General features: G+C 38.4%; 1 protein-coding gene across 1 annotated transcript in view; it reads left to right on the top strand.

Annotated features, from left to right (window-relative positions):
• GABRR3 (gamma-aminobutyric acid type A receptor subunit rho3) overlaps positions 1-19679 on the top strand; it is a 72593-nt gene that overhangs the window by 43344 nt on the left and 9570 nt on the right. The window contains 2 exon segments of the mRNA XM_062176116.1: positions 1026-1166; positions 12550-12702. Of these exon segments, the coding sequence (XP_062032100.1) occupies positions 1026-1166; positions 12550-12702 (294 nt within the window).

Below are 19679 nucleotides of genomic sequence, written 5' to 3'. Positions count from 1 at the left end.
ACTTCTTGATGGAGTGAGTACACATCATCTGAACATACCATCACATATTTGTATGCAAATACTCACAGGCATGATTTTTAGCAAGTATTTTAAAAACCTTGACATAATTGTCTAAAAGAGTTATAAGTTTTTGTCTTTTTGGGTTTTTCCCCCTAAGGCTGACTATAGTATCTGTCTCAGAAGAGAAGCTGTAAAGAAAACAGTGGTTTTATAATTACATAGTCTGCAGTTTCCACAATGATTATAAAGGAATAGCTCCCTAAAAAGGTATATTCATACTAATGCTATTGCATGGAATAACAGGTTCACCACATTTAAAAGCTCTTGAATTCATGTTCCTGAATGAGTCATAATTCTGAATTGAGTGCATTTGGACTCCCCTGGGGAAACCTACCTCTAGACATAACCGTATAATCAAGGCACTGTCACAGGATATCTGAGCCAGATCCCTGTCAATTACTTTGATATATTACTATTTTTGAGATGACATCTTAACAGCATATTCATAATGTGTCTAAAGTGATGAGAATTCAGTGGATACCTACTACACAGATACTTCTCTCCAAATCCATTAGAAACTTTCTGTATCACAATTTGATTTTAGGAAATAAGTCTTTACAGTCCAGGCCCTTTTTTTCTTTTAAATTTTATCCAATAGTGCTGAAGATCCAAGGTGGACTGTCATTCTGAAATAGAATCTGTGAATACGAGGCAATGTCATGACATCACTCTGAGTCCTGGCTTAATGTTATAAAGGGATGAGCACAGATAAGGGAGGTAGCTGTTTGGACAGTTTCAACTCACCGTGTGGGCACAAAAGAAGCCTCTACACTAAACAAGTCAATATTGTGGTTTTTTTTTTTTTTTTGAAGATGTGAGTGTGATCAGTTTACTGGCAAACGTATTTTTCAGTACCTAATATAGTCATGTCATTTGACATGCTTGAGACAGAGAACTGTATATAATGTGGTTGTGGACCTCAAGGAGCATATTCCTATTACCAGAATGTCATTGTTTTGTTTTAGATGCCTATAGTGAGGAGGATCTAATGCTGTACTGGAAACATGGAAACAAGTCCTTAAATACTGAAGAGCACATTTCCCTTTCTCAGTTCTTCGTCGAGGAGTTCAGTGCATCCAGTGGATTAGCTTTCTATAGCAGCACAGGTACAGTGTTTTATATGGATGACTCACTGGCATTTATTGATATCCTGTTGTTTGCAAAGCACCATAACATATGAAGACACCTGAATCCAAATAAATGTTGGATTTGGCCAATAGCATCATCCCTGTCCTTTCACAGACAACTGCCTCTTCATGTCCAAAGTATCATTTCTTCCCCCTTTGTGCAACCACCTCTAACTAGCTGCATTGCTTCCGCTCTTGGCCCTTCCAGACCACTCTCAATACAGCCAAGTGATCTTTAGAAACATAAAGATCACAACTGTTTCCTGACGAAAAGTCCCCCTATCTAGTGTTTACCATTGCACTTAAAACCAGATTCAGTGTTCTCAACACATCTATCTCCCGCCCAATGCTCTGACCTTACCAACTATCCCTGCCCCTCCACCTTATCTTACCTAGCCATTTTGGTCATCCATCGTGTTCTATCTGTAGGGCTTCTGCTTGGATCTTCTTTTCCCTCTATCTGGAATGCATGACCAGCTCCTGCACTTTGCTCAGAGCTTTGAGCAAATATATTCTCATCCCACCCTGTCTAAAATTAGCCTCCTTTCTTGGCATTCCCTGCCTCTATTTGTCTTCACAGAACTTAGCACTACCTGAAATATGTACTCACTTGACTTCTCTACTGCCTGAGTGCCTCACTAGAAAGAGGGCAGAGAATCCATCTGCCTTGTTCTCCATTTCTGCCCTCAGCTCCTAGAAGGTACCGCACATGCTAAGTTCTCAATAAAAACCAGCTGAATCAATCAAACACTGTATACTCTTCACTGTGATAGATATGTGTTTGATTTGGCAATATTTACCCAAGGCATTTGCTAACGTTACACTTGACCTTTATTAACTTAAGGTAGAAGCAGCCCTCTCTGATCACCTCTACCGCACTCCATCTCCTTCCATCAATACCCTGATTGTTGTTTGTATTCTTGGTCACTTTTAAACAGGGTCTATACAAAATACCATTTCAGATTCAATGAAACCAGATTCAGGCCAGAAATTGTGCCAATAGCTGCCCCTGAGGGTCAGAGCTGTCCTGGCTAGGGTCCTTTACTTACTCTGTTTTGCAGTGGTACACTTTCCCCTCAAAGGTACTTGACTCTCTTCTTAGACATTGAAGAGGAGTTATGAAGTTACATCTAAAAAGCCTGTATCATTAATAGGGAAACCAAAATTTACATCATGGATGAACTAAGCTACTTTCCAGGACGAATAGCCATTTAGCCGTTTACTTCCAGAAGAAATGCTCTGTTACACCCCATTATTTGTCTACATTGTTTGAGAGTCAGCAAATGGTATTATTAATTTTAATGAGGTTTATTACTGTTGCTGATTATAGAAGTAACACACATTTATTTGTTTTGATATCTGATGTATCTCTGGCTCATAGTACTTGCTCAAAGGCTAATTATTGAATGAATCAATAGATGTAGATAATTTGAAAAACACTCAGAAAAGTTCAAAGATTAAAGCTTTTGTAACTCCATAAGGATAAACTTTAGTTAATAATTCTTTTGATATATTTTCTTATCTTTTTTGTATTTGTCATTCTCTATATAAACAAATACATAGATATTTGTATCAGTATTTTTAATGTTCTTAGTATTAAGTTAATGTTTTGATAAAGGAATGCATGCAATTAGTGATATGCATATAAAATGTTATTTATAGGATTTTTACCTTATTATTATTATGACAAAATAACTTTGGCACATTACAAATTGTGAATTTTATAATATTCAATGATAATATAAAGTAATTACATGTGAAGCATAGAAATCCAAGAGTTTCCTATGCAGAATATAAACAATAATACAATGGCATGTCCATTAACATACATCCAGCTACCTTCTTAGAAGAAGTTAAATTTCACTTCCAAATTCTAACTTCACCACTAAGTCATTCTGTTGATTCCCTGTCTCTTTGCTTGTGCTTCTCAGTCTTTTTGACCCTACAAGGCAGTTCTGGTCATGTTTTATTGTCTGTATAAAGCCAGAAAGAATACTTGCATTGAGAAAATTACTGCTCATAAAGACGCTTTGAAATAAACTACGAGTCCTCAATATTCAGGTGTAATTATATCCTTAAATAGCATTTTGATTCCTAAGATAAATGAGACAACATAAAATTAGGTTCTAGGTGTTTTTTGTGGCATGAAATGGAGAGTTATACACAATAATTTTTTTAAATTGCATACCTTTATTAAAATACCATATACAGGAGGCATTCATGTGATACAGTTGGTAAGGCTGCTGCGTGGGATACCTGCATCCACTGTCAGAGTGATAATTTGATTCCCGTCTACTCCACTTCCCATCTGGCTCCTTGCTAATGCACCTGGAAAGCAGCAGATGATGTCTCAGGTGCCTGTATTTCTTCCACCCACATGGGAGACCTGGATGGGGTTTCTGGCTCCGAGCTTCAGCCTAACCCATCCCCAGTTGCTAGGGGACTGGACCAGTATATTGAAGATCTCTCTCTCTCTCCCTCTCGCTCTCTTTCTACCTTTCAAATAAATAATAATTTTTTTCAAATAAGAAATACTATACATTGTATTCCATAAATATGTACAGTGATTAAGTGTTAAACAAAATTTTTTTAAAGTTTCAAGGAGATGAAAATGCTGACTAACCCAATTTGATCAATACACATTGATTACATGTTCTTATTGAATATACTGTATCCCTAAAGATTGTACAATTAAAGTAATGATATTAGAGGAATCCTTAAATTCCAAAAAAAATTTAAAGCAAATTGCAGAAGAATTATACATATATAATATACATATCATAATTCCTCATTTGTTATTAAAGAAAGAATTTATACTCTGGTTTCTCTTCAGATCATATAAATCTTTTGCCTTTTTAAAGAAAGAATTTGTATATAATATGTATGTATATATGAAAGTACTCATGGAAAAATGTAATTAAAATGTTTATTGTGGTTCAAATTTTTTTTCAAAATCTAGACTTAGTTTTGTCATAATACACATTTCCATGAATTTTAGGAAGATCCTGCATGTGTATAATCTCAAATTTTTGAATCCAGAATTTATTTTCATTTGAAAAGCAGAAAGACAAATAGAAATCTCTATCAACGGTTTCAGTCTCCAAAATCCTGTAACAGCTAGGCTGGACCAGGTTGAAGCCAAGAGCCAGCAACTCAATCTGGATTTCCCACATGGGTTGCAGGGACCTAAAACTTGAATCATCAACTGCTACCTCCCAAGATGTGCATTAGCAGGAAGCTGGGTTGGAAGCAGAGGAGCCAGAACTCAAATCAGATACATGGATGTGGAATGTGGGTATCTGAAGCAAATACCCGCCCTCATCAAAATTTTTTGCACCAAAAGAAACACTTCAATTTATTTTTTTCAAAAATGTTTTGAAGTTTCCTGATGTACATATGCATAAACATATGCATGCATATGTATGTGTTGCATGAGCACAATCTAGAAAGAGTAACAAGAATAATTCTGAGATATAAGTACACATTGAAGAAATTTTACATTTTGTTTCAACATTTTTGTCTTTTTGAATTTGTGACAATGTACCCAATTTTTAATAAAACAAGAATGTGTTCTTTTTAAATTTTTTATTAATATATAGAGAACCAATTTTACACAATCCATAGGTAGACTGCCAAGAACACAACCACACTTCCCTCATTCCCCTTTTCTTCTCCCAATGTTTTTTCCTCCCTCCTCTTCTTCATCAATCATGGAAAGATATGATTTTAATCTACTATATATTCACATCTTTTATAAATCACTAATCATAATATTCGACAAGTAAAAAGTAGGAATACCACAGTTCCATAAAAGTATAGACAAGAGCTAAAAATGACAATCATATCCCAAAGTGACTATTTTATTCCTACATATATTTTTGTAGTCTATGTTAACTGCCATATATCAAAGAAAATATATGATATTTGTCTTTTTGAGGCTGGCTTACTTCATAAAGCATAATGGTTTCCAGTTGCATCCATTTTGTAGCAAAAGATAGGATTTCATTCTTTTTTATAGCAGAGTATATTTTTTAATTCAGTCATCAGTTAATGGACATCCATCTGTATTCATATCCTATCTTAGCTATTGTAAATTTAGCTATAATAAACATAGGGATACAAATAACTTTCATAAGGTGATTTCATTTCATTTGGGTAAATTCTCAGATTTATTTTCAGATCTCTGAGGAATTGCCATACTATCTTCCATAATGACTGTACTAGTTTACATTCTCACCAACAGTGGATTAAGGTACCTTTTTCCCACATACTTGCCAGCATTTGTTGTTTGTTGAATTTGGTGGTGATAGCCATTCTAGCTGGGGTAAGGTAACACCTCATTTTGTTTTTCATTTGCATTTCCCTGATGGCTAGTGATCCTGAGCACTTTCTCATGTGTCCGTTGGCTATTGTATTTCATCCTTTGAAAACTGTCTTCTCAAGTGTCCTTTGCCCATTTCTTACCGGATTGTTTGTTTTGTTGTTGTTGCATTTCCTGAGCTTTTTATAGATCCTGGATATTAATCCATTATTAGTTTCATAGTTTACAAATATTTTCTCCTATTCTATCGGTTGCTTCTTCACCTTGCTGAGTGTTTCCTTTGCAGTGCAGATTCCTTTCAGCGTGAGATAATCCCATTTGTCTATTTTTGTTTTGATTGCCTATGCTTTTGGGATCTTTCCCAAGAAGTTTTTGCCTGTGACAATGTCTTGCAGAATTTTCCCAAAGTTTTCCTCTAGTAATTTGATGGCATCAGGTCATAGACTTAGATCCTTGTTCCATTTTTGAGTTGAATTTTATACAAGGTATAAGATCTTGTTTTGTACTTCTACATACATAGATCCAGCTTTCCTGTACCATTGCTAAAGAAAATGCCCTTTCTCCAGGGATTGATTTCAGCTTGTTTTTCAAAATTAGTTGGTTGTAGATGTGGGGATTAATGTCTGGGGTTTCTATTCTGTTCCATTGATCTACATGTCTGTTTTTGTACCCATACCAGGCTGTTTCAATTGTAACTGCCCTGTAGATTGTCTTGAAGTTTGGTAGTCTGATGCTTCATGCCTTTGTTTTTGTTGTTTAAGATTGCTTTAGCTATTTGGAGTCTCTTGCATTTCCATATGAATTTTAGCATCATCTTTTCTAGATATTAGAAGAATGTCATTGATATTTTAATGGGTATCATATTGAATTTGTAAATTGCTTTTAATATTAGGAACATTATGATTGTTTTTCAGCCTTTTGGCTAAGATAAAGTGTAGGAACATTATGATGATATTAATTCTTCCAATCCCTGAGCATGGAATATTTTACTTTTTTTTTTTTTTGGTGTGTCTTCTTCTATTTCTTTAATGTTTTATAATTTTAATCATAGAGATTTTTCACATCCTTGATTAAATATAAATTTTTATAGCTATTGTGAATGGGACTGATCTTACAAGTTCTTTCTCAGCCATAGAATGGTCTGTATATACAATGGCTGTTAATTTTTGTAGGTTTATTTTGTATCCCACAACTTTACCAAACTCTTGTATCATTTCCAATAATCTCTTAGTGAAATCCTTTGGTTTCCCCTATAAATTGGATGCTGTCATCTACAAACAGAAATAATTTGGGTAATTTGACTTCCTACTTCTTTTCAATTTGCATCCATTGGATTTCTTTTTCTTGCCTAATGGCTCTGGCTAAAACTTCCAGAAATATATTGAATAGCAGTGGTGAAAGTGGGCATCCTTGTCTGGTTCCCCATTCAATATAATGCTGCCTGTGAATTTGTCATACATTGCCTGGATCGTATTGAGGAATGTTCCTTCTATACCCAATTTGCCTAAGGTTTTTATCATGAAATGATGTTTTTATCAAATGCTTTCTCTGCATCCACTGAGATAATCAGATGGTTTTTGTTCTTCAGTTAGTTAATGTGATCTATCACATTTCTTGATTTGCGAATGTTGAAACATACCTGCATATCAGTAATAAACCCCATTTTGGTCCAGGTAAATGATCTTTCTGATGTGTTGTTGGATTCAATTGGCTAATATATTGTTGAGTATTTTTGTGTCTACGTTCAACAGGATATTGGTCTATAGTTCTCTTTCTAATTTGTATCTTTTTCTGGTTTTGGAGTTAAGATGCTGCTAACCTCGTAGAAGGGGTTTTGGAGATTTCCCTCCTTTTTAATGTTTTGAATAGTTTGAGAAGAATTGGAATTAATTCTTTAAATGTTTGGTAGAACTCAGCAGTGAAGCCATCTGATTCTGGGCTTTTCTTTGTTGGGAGGGTCTTTATTACTGTTTCAATCTCCATCTTAGTTATTGGTCTGTTTACGTTTACTATGTCTTCATGACTCAATTTTGATAGGTTGTATGTGTTCAGGAAGCCATCCATTTCTTCTATATTTTCCAATTTTATGCAAATGGCTGTTTGTAGTAGTTCCTGATGATTCTTTTTATTTCCATAGTATACGTTGTTACATCTCTTTTTTCATCTCTCATTTTATTGATTTGGATTTCTGCCTTCTTTTTTGTTAGTTGGGCCAGTAGTGTATCAATTTTGTTTATTTTTTCAAAAGACCAGCTCTTCATTTCAATGATCTTTGGTATTGTTTTTTGGTTTCAATTTTGTTTCTTTCTTCTCTAATTTTAATTATTTCTTTCCTCCTACTAATTTTTGTTCTTATTTTTCTAGGTCATTGAGATGCATTGATAGCTCATTTATTTGGAGCCTTTCCAACTTCTTGATGTGGTCACTAATTGTTGTAAACTTCCCTCTTAATACTGCTTTTGCTATGTCCCTTAAGTTTTGATATGTAGTGTTGTCATTTTCATTCATTTTCAGGCATTTATATTATTTCTCTTTTGATTTTTTATGACCCACTGTTCATTCAGGAGCATGTTGTTTAGTCTGCATATGTTTGCATATTTTCTGGAGTTTCTTAAGTTGTTAATTTCCAGCTTCATTCTATTTTGGTCAGAAAAAATACATGATATGATTTCAATTTTTTTATTTTGTTGAGAATTGGTTTATGTCCTAATATATGGTCTATCCTAGAGAAAGTTTCTTGCACTGATGAAAAAAAAAAGTGTATTCTGCAACTTTAGATGAAATGTTCTGTAGATATCAGTAAGGTACATTTGGTCAATAGTACAGATTATCTCTGTTGTTTCTTTGTTGATTTTCTGTCTGTCTGATCTGTCCATTGATGAAAGTGTGGTGTTTACGTCCCCCATTATTATTGTATTGGAGTTTGTGTCTCCCTTTAGATTCATTATCATTTGTTTTAAATAGCCGGTAACTCTCCCATTGGGTGCATATACATTCACTATGGTCACATCTTCCAGTTGAGTTGATCTCTTAATTATTACATAATGCCCTTCTTTGTCTTTGAACAATTTTGTGTTAAAATTATTTTATCTGATATTAGTATGGCTTCATTTGCTCATTTTTGCTTTCCATTAGCATGGAATATCTATTTCATTCTTTCACTTTCAGTATGTATGTGTCTTCATTGCTGAGGTGTGTTTCTCATCAGCATCAAGTAGATGTGTCTTGTTTTTTATTCCATTTAGCCAGTATATACCTTCTAATTTGAGAATTTGGGCCATTTACATTCAAAGTTATTATTGACAAGTAGCAATTTGGTTCTACCATTTTTCCATAAATATTGTATGCTTTGGACTTCTTTTGACTTTTAATAGTAAATTTTCTGCCTTCACATTCTTTCATAACTATGACTATCATTTTCTGCATAGCACATCCAAACAATCATTTGTAAGGATGGACAAGTAGTAGCAAATTTCTTTGATTTCTGTTTGTTTGGGAAGGTCTTTATTTCACCCTCATTTATAAATAAGAGCTTTGCTGTTACACTATTCTGGATTGACAGGTTGATTTTTTTTTTTTTTTTGACAGGCAGTGGACAGTGAGAGAGAGAGAGAGACAGAGAGAAAGGTCTTCCTTTTCCGTTGGTTCACACACACACCCCCAATGGCCGCTGCGGCCAGCCGACATGCTGCGCCAATCTGAAGCCAGGAGCCAGGTGTTTCTCCTGGTCACCCGCATGAACCCAGGGTGCCAGCACTGCAGGCGAAGGATTAGCCTATTGAGCCACTGCACCGGCCAACAGTCTTTGTTTTAGGACTTGGACTATGTTTCTGAATGCTCTTCTAGCCTACAGGGTTTCCAACAAAAAATCAGTGTTAGTCTAATTGGGGGTCCTCTGAAAGTCATCTTGTCTTCCTTGCTCTTGTTTGTTGTATTTCTGTGTTTACTTTTAGGCATTTGTGGAAACACTTGTTGGTTTTCTCCTCTGATGGCTTCTTTCTTTGAAATGTGCCTCTGTGGCTTAGTGGAATGTCTTGTCCTTCAGTATATATACATAGGTGTGTGCTCACTTCACCCCCCAGGTTTTGATTTGCATTTCCCTGATTGCTAGTGATCTTGAACATTTTTTCATGTGCCTGTTGGACATTTGGATTTCCTCTTTTGAAAAATGTCTATGAGGTCCTTGGCCCATCTCTTAAGTGGGTTGTTTGTTTTGATGTTTTGGAGTTTCTTGATTTCTTTGTAGATTCAGGTTATCAACCCTTTATCTGTTGCATAGTTTGCAAATATTTTTTCCCATTCTGTCAGTTGTCTCTTCACTTTCCTGACTGTTTCTTTTGGAGTCTTATGGTGATTAGGTCATACATTTATGAGAAAAGTCCCCTTATGAAGGGCAAGACTTGAATGGTTTGAACTTTTCACAAGTACCAGGGAGTGTACTCTCGGGTATTTTATTAGCTTGAGCAGATGTGGATGGGGAAGCAGAAGTTGGCGAAACATCAAAACTAGAGACAGATTCTTGGTTATGCTACCAAAAATGAGGATTCTGCCCCTTTCCAAGGCAGTATTTCCTTCCCTGGTAGGTAAAGGGACTCTTGGTCTGAAGCTTCAATCACAACACCACTTCTACTCTTCCCCTCCCAAGAAGACCACAAGGCTGAGCAATGTTTCTCCTTTCTGGTTCCCTCCTCGCCCTCCCCCCAGAAAAGATAATTATTCTTCATCAAATCATGAGTAAATAAAGTAAGCAGTTACCTAAACTTATTTCCAGACTTAATAATTAACAGAAAGCTATATATATAATAGTAGTGTCTTTCTTTATGAATACCTTTCCTAGGTTTTCCTTATTTCTTTTAACCTCATAATAATTAGATGAAGCCATAAGAGCAGATATGCTGTTATCATACTCTAGTGATAATCAGAACTCCAACTGTACTCAATAATAAAGTGGGACTTAGACATGCTTAAGACAGAACAATGAGTAGCTTTAAACATAATGGCTACTTTACATTTAGAATGAATATACTATGTGGTATATCTTTTATTGCTCCTGGTAATGAGATTGGCATTTCTGAAGCATATATCAACTAACAGCGAGGGAGAACCTCAGAACCAGGTAAGAAGTGAAGAATGATGAGCACTCTATGGATAATAGGATATCGGGAGCAGAGTCCAGCAGTTCAGTGTGGGTCAGTGAGGTGTATGTCACAGGTCAAATGCTAAAATATTTACTTGATGGTCCACTGGGTTTTCCTGCTTGGATTTTCTTTTTTTTTTTTTTTTTTGACAGGCAGAGTGGACAGAGAGAGAGAGAGAGAGAGAGAGGTCTTCCTTTTGCCGTTGGTTCACCCTCCAATGGCCACCACGGTAGGCACGCTGCAGCCGGCACACCACGCTGATCCGATGGCAGGAGCCAGGTGCTTCTCCTGGTCTCCCATGCGGGTGCAGGGCCCAAGCACTTGGGCCATCCTCCACTGCACTCCCTGGCCACAGCAGAGAGCTGGCCTGGAAGAGAGGCAACCGGGACAGGATCGGTGCCCCGACCGGGACTAGAACCCGGTGTGCCGGCCCCTAGTGAGCCGCGGCGCCGGCTCCTGCTTGGATTTTCTAAGAATTACTACCAGAATTAGTAAAAAGTTCTTTCACTTTGGAATATTTTTGTTTTATAGTTCTTAAGCTATCATCCCTGTGTTTTGAATTATTTTGTCTTACATAACCTGCACTTATCATATAAAAATTAACGTTATTACTTATCCACAAAAGCTGTGGATTCATACTTGTCCATTTGATCAATATTAGTTTGGTAAAATTTATTAAGATTGGCATTGCAGTTATTGTTAAATAGAGCAAAGTAATATAAATTAGAAATTTTTTGAGAAAGAAAACTGAAAAACAAGGCTAATGTATTATATGTAACCTTGTATGTGGTAATCACAGAATGGCATTCAGAGAAGTCCTATAGATGATTCTTTTTTTTTTTTTCTTTTGACAGGCAGAGTGGATAGTGAGAGAGAGAGAGAGACAGAGAGAAAGGTCTTCCTTTTTGCCGTTGGTTCACCATCCAATGGCCGCCGTGGCCGGCGCATCGCGCTGATCCGAAGCCAGAAGCCAGGTGCTTCTCCTGGTCTCCCATGCGGGTGCAGGGCCCAAGGACTTGGGCCATCCTCCACTGCACTCCCGGGCCACAGCAGAGAGCTGGCCTGGAAGAGGGGCAACCGGGATAGAATCTGGCGCCCCATCCAGGACTAGAACCCGGTGTGCCAGCGCCGCAAGGTGGAGGATTAGCCTGTTAAGCCACGGCGCCGGCCATATAGATGATTCTAAATCTTGGCTTTAAGCTTCCTTTAAAGGCAGTCAATGTGGAAAGAGAAATCGGAACAAAACATGTTTGTGGGTGTGACCACCACTGGGGCTTTCAATCAGCATGAATAATCAATATTAAAAGCATGGGTCTATTTAATTCCAACAAGATACAAAGAAGCATCATCATTTGGTTATGTTTTTATAGATTTTTCATAGACAAATTATGATATCCAAGATATTTTAAAATAAAAAATATTTATGAGCACCCTTTCAGCTCTCCTGAATCCTTCACTGTCTAAACCCCTGGATGGAATCCTATAACCTAGTACTTCATGTGAATCTTTTCTTTCAGAGGAAATGTTTCTCTCCATTTCTTAGAGCTAATAAAAGGTTTATTGGCTGTTGCATGCAGTTATCAGTCATGTATTGAAGAGTTTGTCTCTTGCAGAAATACTGCAATATATTGTGGAGAAAGGTCTTTAAAGGCAACTGTCTGAACTGCAGCTGTGGAAGTTCAGGGGGACTTTGAGTCAAACCATTAAGCAGATTGCAGTGCAGGTAGTTGAACAGATATTGATGGAGTGACAACCCCAGGGGCCAGCTAGCAATGGATAAACAGAGGTATGTATGTCAAGTTCTGTGTCCCCTAAGAGTTAGGAGTCCAGGAAGCAGGTCATTTCAAGTGTGGGGGGAAGTGTGAGGAAATCTGTTCTAATGAATACTCTGGCTTTTCCCCAGGTTGGTACTATCGGCTTTTCATCAACTTTGTGCTCAGGAGACATATCTTCTTCTTCGTACTGCAAACCTATTTCCCAGCCATGCTGATGGTGATGCTTTCATGGGTTTCATTTTGGATTGACCGAAGAGCTGTTCCTGCAAGAGTTTCCCTGGGTAAATCTTAACACACCTTGGCAAAACGTTCATATGGGAGAAAGTTCAAGGGAGGTAAATGGAATGGTGATGGTGATACTTGGGAAGAGAAAAAGAGTGGTGAGTTAGTAGGGATAGTGAGCTGTGCATTCAGATTAAAGTTTTCTCTTGGCACTTTCAGAAGCAAATTATAGTTGGGCTCTTTCCTCGGAAATGCAGACTTTAGGGATGAAGACTGTGCTGACCAACCTGGTAGGAAGGATGATAAGTAAGGAAAGGATGACATGATGAAGCACAAACACCTAAGTTTAAAAAGTTACCTCTTTTCCCTTTCCAGGAAACTCACCCCCCACTCACTGCCCAAATACCCAGGTCCATTTTGCTTTTCATGACATACCCTTACATCACAGAAGGAAGAACTCCAAACTAATTCACATTATATTGCTGGTAAATTGCCTTGGGGTGGAGCAGAGGTGAGGGTGAGGGGATGTTATGTGAATTCAGAAACATGAGTGCTGATTGATTATAAATATAGGGCACAAAGCCCAAAATCAGAATCAGCCACAGTGAAAGTTTAGGTTCTACAGCACTTTGGTTGGCAGGAGATTTCAGGGGGAGAGACATTGCTGGCCTCATTAAGTCACCACACAGGGGTGATTATCTACTCCATCTAGCCTGTTATATGCCACTGTCACACACACTGATTTACAGGAACTATTTCAGACCCACTTAGCACTTATTGAGTCCTCACAGAGTGGAAGGTGCCAAGCTAAGCACTTAGATGACACATTCCTTAATGAGAACCTGAGAGCTGATCCAACTTGCCTCCTTGGCTGCTTCAGGGCAGAGCTCCCTCATTTCATCTGGTTTTGTTCTTTCACCTGTAATGCTCTGTCTAGAGAGAAGATTGTTATAAGTGGTTCACAATCATTGTAATTATCACACAATTCACTCCAAAAGGGTGGTTTCTAAATTAATGTTCACAGATTATGTGCATACTTCAAAAGATCATTCAAAAGGCAGAAATTATTAATATTAATAATTTGTTCACATCCTTCCCCTGTTAAAAGTTTCTGTCTTCAAGCATTTGAAGTTGGAATATTTCAAGGAAAAAAGTACCACCTGAATGAATAATTAAATTATTTTGATTGTTTCTTTTTGAGCGTTTGTGCCCTGACCTCACTACTGCAATGGGCAGCATAGACTGAAAGAGCAGACTGAAGGCACACTTACAGCCCCTGAGACCAGCTGAGAAAGGCAATCGGTGTTTAAAAGTTGATGAGTGGCCAGCGCCATGGCTCAACAGGCTAATCCTCCACCTAGTGGCGCCGGAACACCGGGCTCTAGTCCTGGTCAGGGCACCGGATTCTGTCCCGGTTGCCCCTCTTCCAGGCCAGCTCTCTGCTATGGCCCCGGGAGTGCAGTGGAGGATGGCCCAAGTGCTTGGGCCCTGCACCCCATGGGAGACCAGGATAAGCACCTGCCTTCGGATCAGTGTGGTGCGCCGGCCGCGGCGGCCATTGGAGGGTGAACCAACGGCAAAGGAAGACCTTTCTCTCTGTCTCTCTCTCTCTCACTGTCCACTCTACCTGTCAAAAAAAAGAAAAAGTTGATGAGCATGATTTTTTGGTCAAATTCTTGAAGCTGTCTGCCCCGTTCTTGTGTTGTGAGGATGACAGCAGTAAGAGCTAGTCCCATGACAGTCTTCAGGAAATGGAGAATACTGAAACACTGCCTGTGTCACTCCCCCTGAAATTCTGTGCTGCTTTTATCCACATGGAGCCCCTAGGAGAAATTGCTATGAAGGTGTAAGTAAAATGTATGTGGATCAGAAGTATCCTTCACCCTCTTTTCTTCCTTAAGTAAATAGAGCTGCAGTATTGCCACAACACTACCATACTCCCAGATCTTGGCTTCTTACCACCCTCAAGTCTTTTTCCAAGACACTTTGCTCTCTGTTCTACTCACTCCGGTGCTATGCTATGGGAGCCTCTGGAAGGTTCCTCAGGCAATCTCATTGCCTATCCCACTTGCTTTTGCTCAGTGTTCCTACACTACTTTCTCCCAGGCATTTGCCATTATTAGGCATCCTCTCCAAATCTGGGGCCAAGTGGAATGGTCAAGAGACCAGCCTCATCTTCCTTACTAACAAAAGAAAATTACTGATATCATACTACTGTATAAGGTCACTATAAGAGTTAAATGGGAGAGTAGGCAAGAAGCTAGTCTTATTTTAGGTGTAAGCCCATCTGCTGGTAAGGCCAAGATTAGAACAGCTCACAGGAGAATCATGATTTTGAATCACCCAGATAAAGGAGGATCACCTTACCTAGCTACTAAAATAAACGAAGCAAAAGATTTGTCAGAAGCAACCACCAAGCATTGATTTATGCTGAAGAATTATACTGAAGGAAACAAAAGAGAACACTGAAAGGAAAAAAGATGTGCAAATTAGTCTAAAATATGTATGTTGACCACAGACTTTTCTTTTGGCATTAAGCTCTATAGCAATAAAATAGTAATAGCCTTGTTATGTCAGTCCTAAAAAAAATGAATTAAATGGGAGAATTCATGTAAACTGTCTATCTTGATGCCAAGACCACAGTGTTTGACATAACCAACCATGCAGGGACAGTAGGCTAAGCTACCACTTGGGACATTGGCATTCCATTTTGGAGAACTACTCTGCACTTCCCAACCAATCTTACTAATATTTCTGTGAGGCAGCAGATAATGGTGCAAGTACTTGGGTTCCTGCCACCCTTATAGAAGACCCAGATGAAACTCCTGGTGTTGGTCTGCACCAGCCCTGGCTGTTGTAGGCAATTGGAGAGTTTACCAGCAGATGGAAAATCTCTCTCTCTCTCTCTTTCTCTCTCTCGCTCTCAACACTCTGCCTTTCAAACAAATATTTTTAGAAACCTTTTATTTAATGAGTATGAATTTCATAAGTACAACTTTAGAAATATAGAGATTCTTCCCACAATACCACCCTCCCACCACCACCACTGCCACCCCACCTCCTCCATCTCTCATTCTCAGTCCCATTCTCCATTAAGATTTGTTTTCAATTAACTTTATACACAGAAGACCAACTCTATACTAAGTAAAGATTTCAACAATTTGCACACATTCACACAAAATATAAAAACTGTTTGAGAACAAGTTTTACTATCAACTCTCATAATACACCTCATTGAGGACAGAGATCCTGCATGGGAAGTTAAGTACACAGTGACTCCCATTGTTAATTTAACAATTAGCACTCTTATGTTTGACATCAGTGATCACCCAAGGATCTTCCCATGAACTGCCAAGGCTGTGGAAACTTGTTGAATCCACAATCTCTGTCAGTATTTAGACAAGGCCATAAGCAAAATGGAAGTTCTCTCCTCCCTTCAGAGAAAAACACATCCTTCTTTGATGGCCCCTTCTTTCCATTACTCTGAAATGTGGTTCTCATTTCCGGGTGGGAGGGGTGTAGCGAGAGGCCCCCACAATTGATGGGAGTGTGCATGGGGTGCAAAGGCAGCAGTCCCCTGCTTATGTTCAAAAATGTAAACAAACAAAATGATTTCTCCCAGCCAGCTGCAGGTCAGGTTAGGAGGAGGGAGGGGATGTGGATGGGCAGAGGGGTGCTTGACCTCTCTGTTTGTCCCTCCATACCTTCTCTTTTTTTCCTGTGTGGAACTTCAAATGCAGTTTACCAAGCTCCTCTTCCCACTGCTGTCTGCAGCTCAGTGGACCTGCGATTTCCTATCTAACATATTGTGCTGGGGGCTGGCACCAGCCTCCCTATTTTGTGGCTCTGCCTCTTCCTTTTCTTATTTGCTTCTTCAGCATGTACCTGCCAAGACTCTGGGCTTCTGTTCATGAATTTCCCATGGCTCTATCTCCAGCATGTATCCTCTCTCATTTTTAACTATTTTTTGGATCTTCCTGTTGCTATACCACCATCTTAGGACCCCTCACCATAAATAATTTTTATTGCTTTATAACCACCCATGCAAGTAATACACAAATTCTCTTTACTCTTAACTAGCCTAGTTTTTCTCCTTCATTAAGCTTTCCTTTCTCTTCCCTGCTCTTTACTTCTTCCTTCCACTCCTTAAATGTGGCTCATTCTTTTTCAAGGATTTTCTCACTTTTGATTTTCTTATCAAATGCAACAAGACTCTATATTCCAAGTACTCACCCTATGGAAGTAAACCCCAAATCTGTGTCCTTATCACAAACTTTATTATTGACCAACACTGTTAGTCATTTTACTTGAAATTTTAGGCTAACTTTTCTGCTTTGAGAAAATGTCTAATACTCAGATCTGATCAACTGTAATATGTCTTGAGTTGTTCTTAAAAAAAAAAAACTATTAATTTTCATTTGATTTGCAAGACAGAGAGAAAGATCTTCCATCCACTGGTTTGCTGCCCAAATGCCTGCAGTTGGGACTTAGCCAAGCAGAAGCCAGGAGCTGGGAACTCAATCTGAGTTTCCCACATGGGTGACAGGGGCAGAAGTACTTGAGTCATTAGCTTTTGCTTGCTCTCAGTACTCTCAGCTTGGAATCCAGGGGTCCCCTGAGGATTGCCAGATGAACTATAGGACCCTCTGTTAAATCTGAATTTTAGATAAGTACTAAATAATGTTTTGGTATAAATATATTCCAAATATTACGTGGACGTAGTCATACTAAGAGTATTCATTGTTCATATACAAATTGAATATCCTGCATTTTGACTTGCTAAATCTGAAACCCTGTCCTGTCCATGTATACTTACACTAAGCTTTAGCCAGTTTGGATATTGATTAATCTCAGAAAGGTCCCCATGCTTAACTACTTATCTGGCCTCTGTATGTTTGTCTTGGCTCTCACCTGGCCTAGAATACCCACCCTACTTGTCTTTCTCTCCATCACCACAGCCGTCAGAGAGAGCTCCAAGCACACATGAACACTCCCAACTTTGAACCACTTTGTATGTCTAAGATATCTTATTTCTTTTATTTTGTAGTTGGCTATAGAGCAAGGGTAGCCTATGTTGGCAGCTCCTGAGAAACAAAGATCATTATTGCCATCCCTTTTATCCTCGTTGTTCTTGAAGTGACTGGCATGGTGCCCTACACATCTTTCATGCTCCATGCATTGGCACTACATTGCCAGTGTTTTAGCCCACTACATTTTCAATAACTGTTTTCAGTTACTAACTGGAAACAATAGAGGATGATTCAGTTAGCTGGTAAGATACTCTCACATCTGTCATATTTCAGGTAAAGAACAATAGAGGCTGAATAGCATAGAATTGTTCATTGTAATGAGGCAATTCTCATAGGAGATAATAACTATCATGATTTGGAATATAAATGCAATGGGTCAAAAATATTACTTCTTTCCATTTGATTTAGTGAGGACAGAGCATGAGACAACTACAAAATTTTTAAAGGATGCCCTCTCATTTCTATTTCCCTCTCTTTTTCCAGCATCCACCATTCTTGTCTGGGCATTATGCATGGGTGTGCCATTCCCTGTACATTGTACTAATTAATGAAGTCATTTACTAGAAAACAGATGTGACAGAGGAAGGCAATCAATTTTCAAACATGTAGTGTCTCATAGAGAAAAATGTCTCCTAACAGAGGATATGCCTGGAAAAGTGACTACTTAAGGAACTGAAGAGTAATTCATTTAACCATCACAGAGCTTATCAGAACTTCTAATCATAGTGGATGCTGGCACCACCTTTGTGGGAAAATTGCTGTTAGTTTCTGGCCATAGTGCAATGTTGAAGTATCCAGCCCATCTTCTTTTCTCTTGTGTCTCTTAATATATTTTTCTGCCCAGGCATACAGGGAAAATATTTTGATTCCTTTGATGGCAAATTTAGATAACCCCTCCCTTCAAAAGAACTTCCTATGCTACAACTTCTAAGAGGGTGAACAGGTTCATAATAAGTGTTGCTTGTCTGCCCTAGTGCTATCAAACAGGCTAACAAAACTCTCTAAGAAGTATAGCCAAAAATGGCCAATGAAAGGAGGGTATTGTGGTGCAGAGGGTTAAGCTGCAGCCTGGGACCCCACATCCCATATTGGAGTACCAGTTTGTGTCCCAGCTACTCTGCTTTTGATTCAGCTTCCCACTAATGCATATCCTGGGAGGCAGCAGGTGAAGGTCTTGATGAGCCAAGTACTTGGGTCCCTGCCACCCGTGCAAAAGAACCAGATGGGGTTCAGGGCTCCTGGTTTCTGCCTGTCTGAACCCCAGCTGTTGTGGACATTTGGGGAGTGAACTAGCAGATGGAATATCTCACTCTTCTCTCTGTCTTTCAAATAGATAACTCTTTCTTTAATTAAAAAAAATCTTAAATGGCCGTTGGAACACAGATGACTAATTCTCCCCAGACTGTCCTTAACTGACCCCATGTGTGTCCTTAAAATCTAATATGGTGAAGTTGCAAGGGCTCAGGGGAGTTGAGTCAAATGGACCCGTCTGAACATTTTCTCATAACAGTTTCCTAACTATGCATAGCAATATCAATAGGTGGGAAGATAATTTTCTAATCCCAACACATGCCCTCTCTTTGATTAAATGGTCACTTCATATAATTCAAAAACCGTTTATTGGGATGTTAACTTTAATGGGTTTGGAAGGAGTGCTATTTGTCAAGATTAATGTATTTCCGAGGGGTGGCTCAAGACATAATAAATGTGTTTAATGAAGCTGTAATACTCCTGACTTCAAGTCCCCTTGCCTCAGGAATTTATATATCAGTTTTCTCATCATTCACTCCCTACTACTCAACAATCCCTCTGGACTCCCCTCTAATTCTTTTTTATTATTATTATCATCATCGTTCGTCTTAAACAAGGGAAATCTAGAATACTGGTTTTAAAATAAATAAAGCTCCAGTAAATTAGTTGGACTAAGTGCCATTTTAAAGAAAATGACTGATCATTGCTGTCTGGCAGATATAGATAATGCAATTCCTTTTTATTAGCCCGATAGC

Source organism: Lepus europaeus, chromosome 2, assembly GCF_033115175.1.
Source record: "Lepus europaeus isolate LE1 chromosome 2, mLepTim1.pri, whole genome shotgun sequence".
Lineage (NCBI taxonomy): Eukaryota > Metazoa > Chordata > Mammalia > Lagomorpha > Leporidae > Lepus > Lepus europaeus.
Note: the sequence above shows the minus strand (reverse complement) of the source record. Positions and strands in the feature narration are given on the sequence as shown.